Source organism: Sinocyclocheilus rhinocerous, unplaced genomic scaffold (genome assembly GCF_001515625.1).
Source record: "Sinocyclocheilus rhinocerous isolate Xijiao unplaced genomic scaffold, SAMN03320098_v1.1 C36597753, whole genome shotgun sequence".
NCBI lineage: Eukaryota > Metazoa > Chordata > Actinopteri > Cypriniformes > Cyprinidae > Sinocyclocheilus > Sinocyclocheilus rhinocerous.
Genome location: NW_015783668.1, coordinates 1 through 1,356, shown reverse-complemented (window position 1 = coordinate 1,356; position 1,356 = coordinate 1). Strand labels below are relative to the sequence as shown.

At 50.6% G+C, this 1,356-nt stretch overlaps 1 protein-coding gene across 1 annotated transcript; it reads left to right on the top strand.

Annotated features, from left to right (window-relative positions):
* Positions 1-3: 3 nt before the first annotated feature.
* On the top strand, positions 4-1,345 carry LOC107736262 (methylcytosine dioxygenase TET3-like; the record flags this gene model as incomplete). Its single annotated transcript, XM_016547719.1, has 1 exon — positions 4-1,345. A coding segment is annotated over one exon (1,342 nt), but the record flags the coding sequence as incomplete, so codon positions are not given.
* Positions 1,346-1,356: the final 11 nt, after the last annotated feature.

Below are 1,356 nucleotides of genomic sequence, written 5' to 3'. Positions count from 1 at the left end.
ACTGTTTCTGTGGTGGGTTCAGTGGATGGCCCCAGAGGAAGAGGCCAGATGGAAATTGGGTCCCATGACCGCCTGGATGAAGGCGTGTTAAACCAGGAACTGTCTAATGGGCTTAGCAAACATGCAACAAATGAAGAAAATATTTGTGATGAAGAAGTCAGAGGCGTGGCCAGGGAGCAACATCAGCACAACTACCACGAGGGAGCTGGATGTATTTCCCAGACACTAGGTCGGGTCCCTGAGCATGCTGGGAAGTCAAATCCTGAATCTCAACAGGGTGCTTGGAGTGGCCAAAATGTCAGTACACCAGTGAATGATGTGGATATGGAGGATGCACGAACCCTGGTGGCCTTTTCTGCTACTGTTGGCTCACTGCCACCTTACACCAACCATCAACCTTCTGAGACTCCTACAGCTCAGCTGTACGAAAGGTTCAATCAGGAAATGTCTAATGGAGGTGAGGAGGCCAGACAGAAAGGTGTGGATGGTGAGTTGTACCCCCCTGAAGACCTAAATACTCTTCAGGCAGCACTGAGCAAGGCCCGTCATGGCCACAAGCCCCCTAACTGTGATTGTGATGGCCCAGACTGCCCTGACTACCTGGAGTGGCTGGAGAAGCAAATCAAAATGGTGGCTAACTGTCAGGATAAAGGTTCCTGTAAAATTTCGGGTGCTCCTCTACAGCCACATGCACAGCATCGTAATGCCCAATCCCAACCTCAACAATGTGGAGGTAACTCCTTATGTGTGCAAGACACAAATCCACATCCCCATGTTAACCAGCCTTCTGCTCCTAGACCCTTTGGCCCACCAGCACCTATTCCTTGCTCCCCTAGTGTTCTGTCAATAGCCAAGGAAAGAAATGTTAGCTTGCAAACAGCAATTGCAATTGAGGCTCTGACCCAGTTGTCTGCCACTGACCCACAAACTGTTGTTCCTCCAGGTGAGTCTTCACCTGCAAATCATCATCAGCATCTGCCAACCTCCTATCCTCAGAGTATGCCACAAGTGGTCTCTACATCACCTGGTCTTCTTTTGTCCTCCTCTGCCACCTCTGCTATGACACAGTCCATCCCTCCAGGTCATTATCCTCAACAGGAGATTTCATGGGATCTGCAGAGACCTCAGTCTCAGGGGGAGTCCCCTGCACCTAACATTTTGTCTAGCCCATCTCACTATGCTTCCACATACCCATCCTCCAAGTCCCCATTTACAAGCGTACACCCATTAACCCCTAATCCCCGACCCCAGCAGTGGAACCAGGGCACAGCTGGAAGCTGCGAGAAAAGCTCCCCTCGGAACGCATGGATGATGGTGAATACTGATTCCCAGCCTCGTTTTGTAAACCCATCCAAA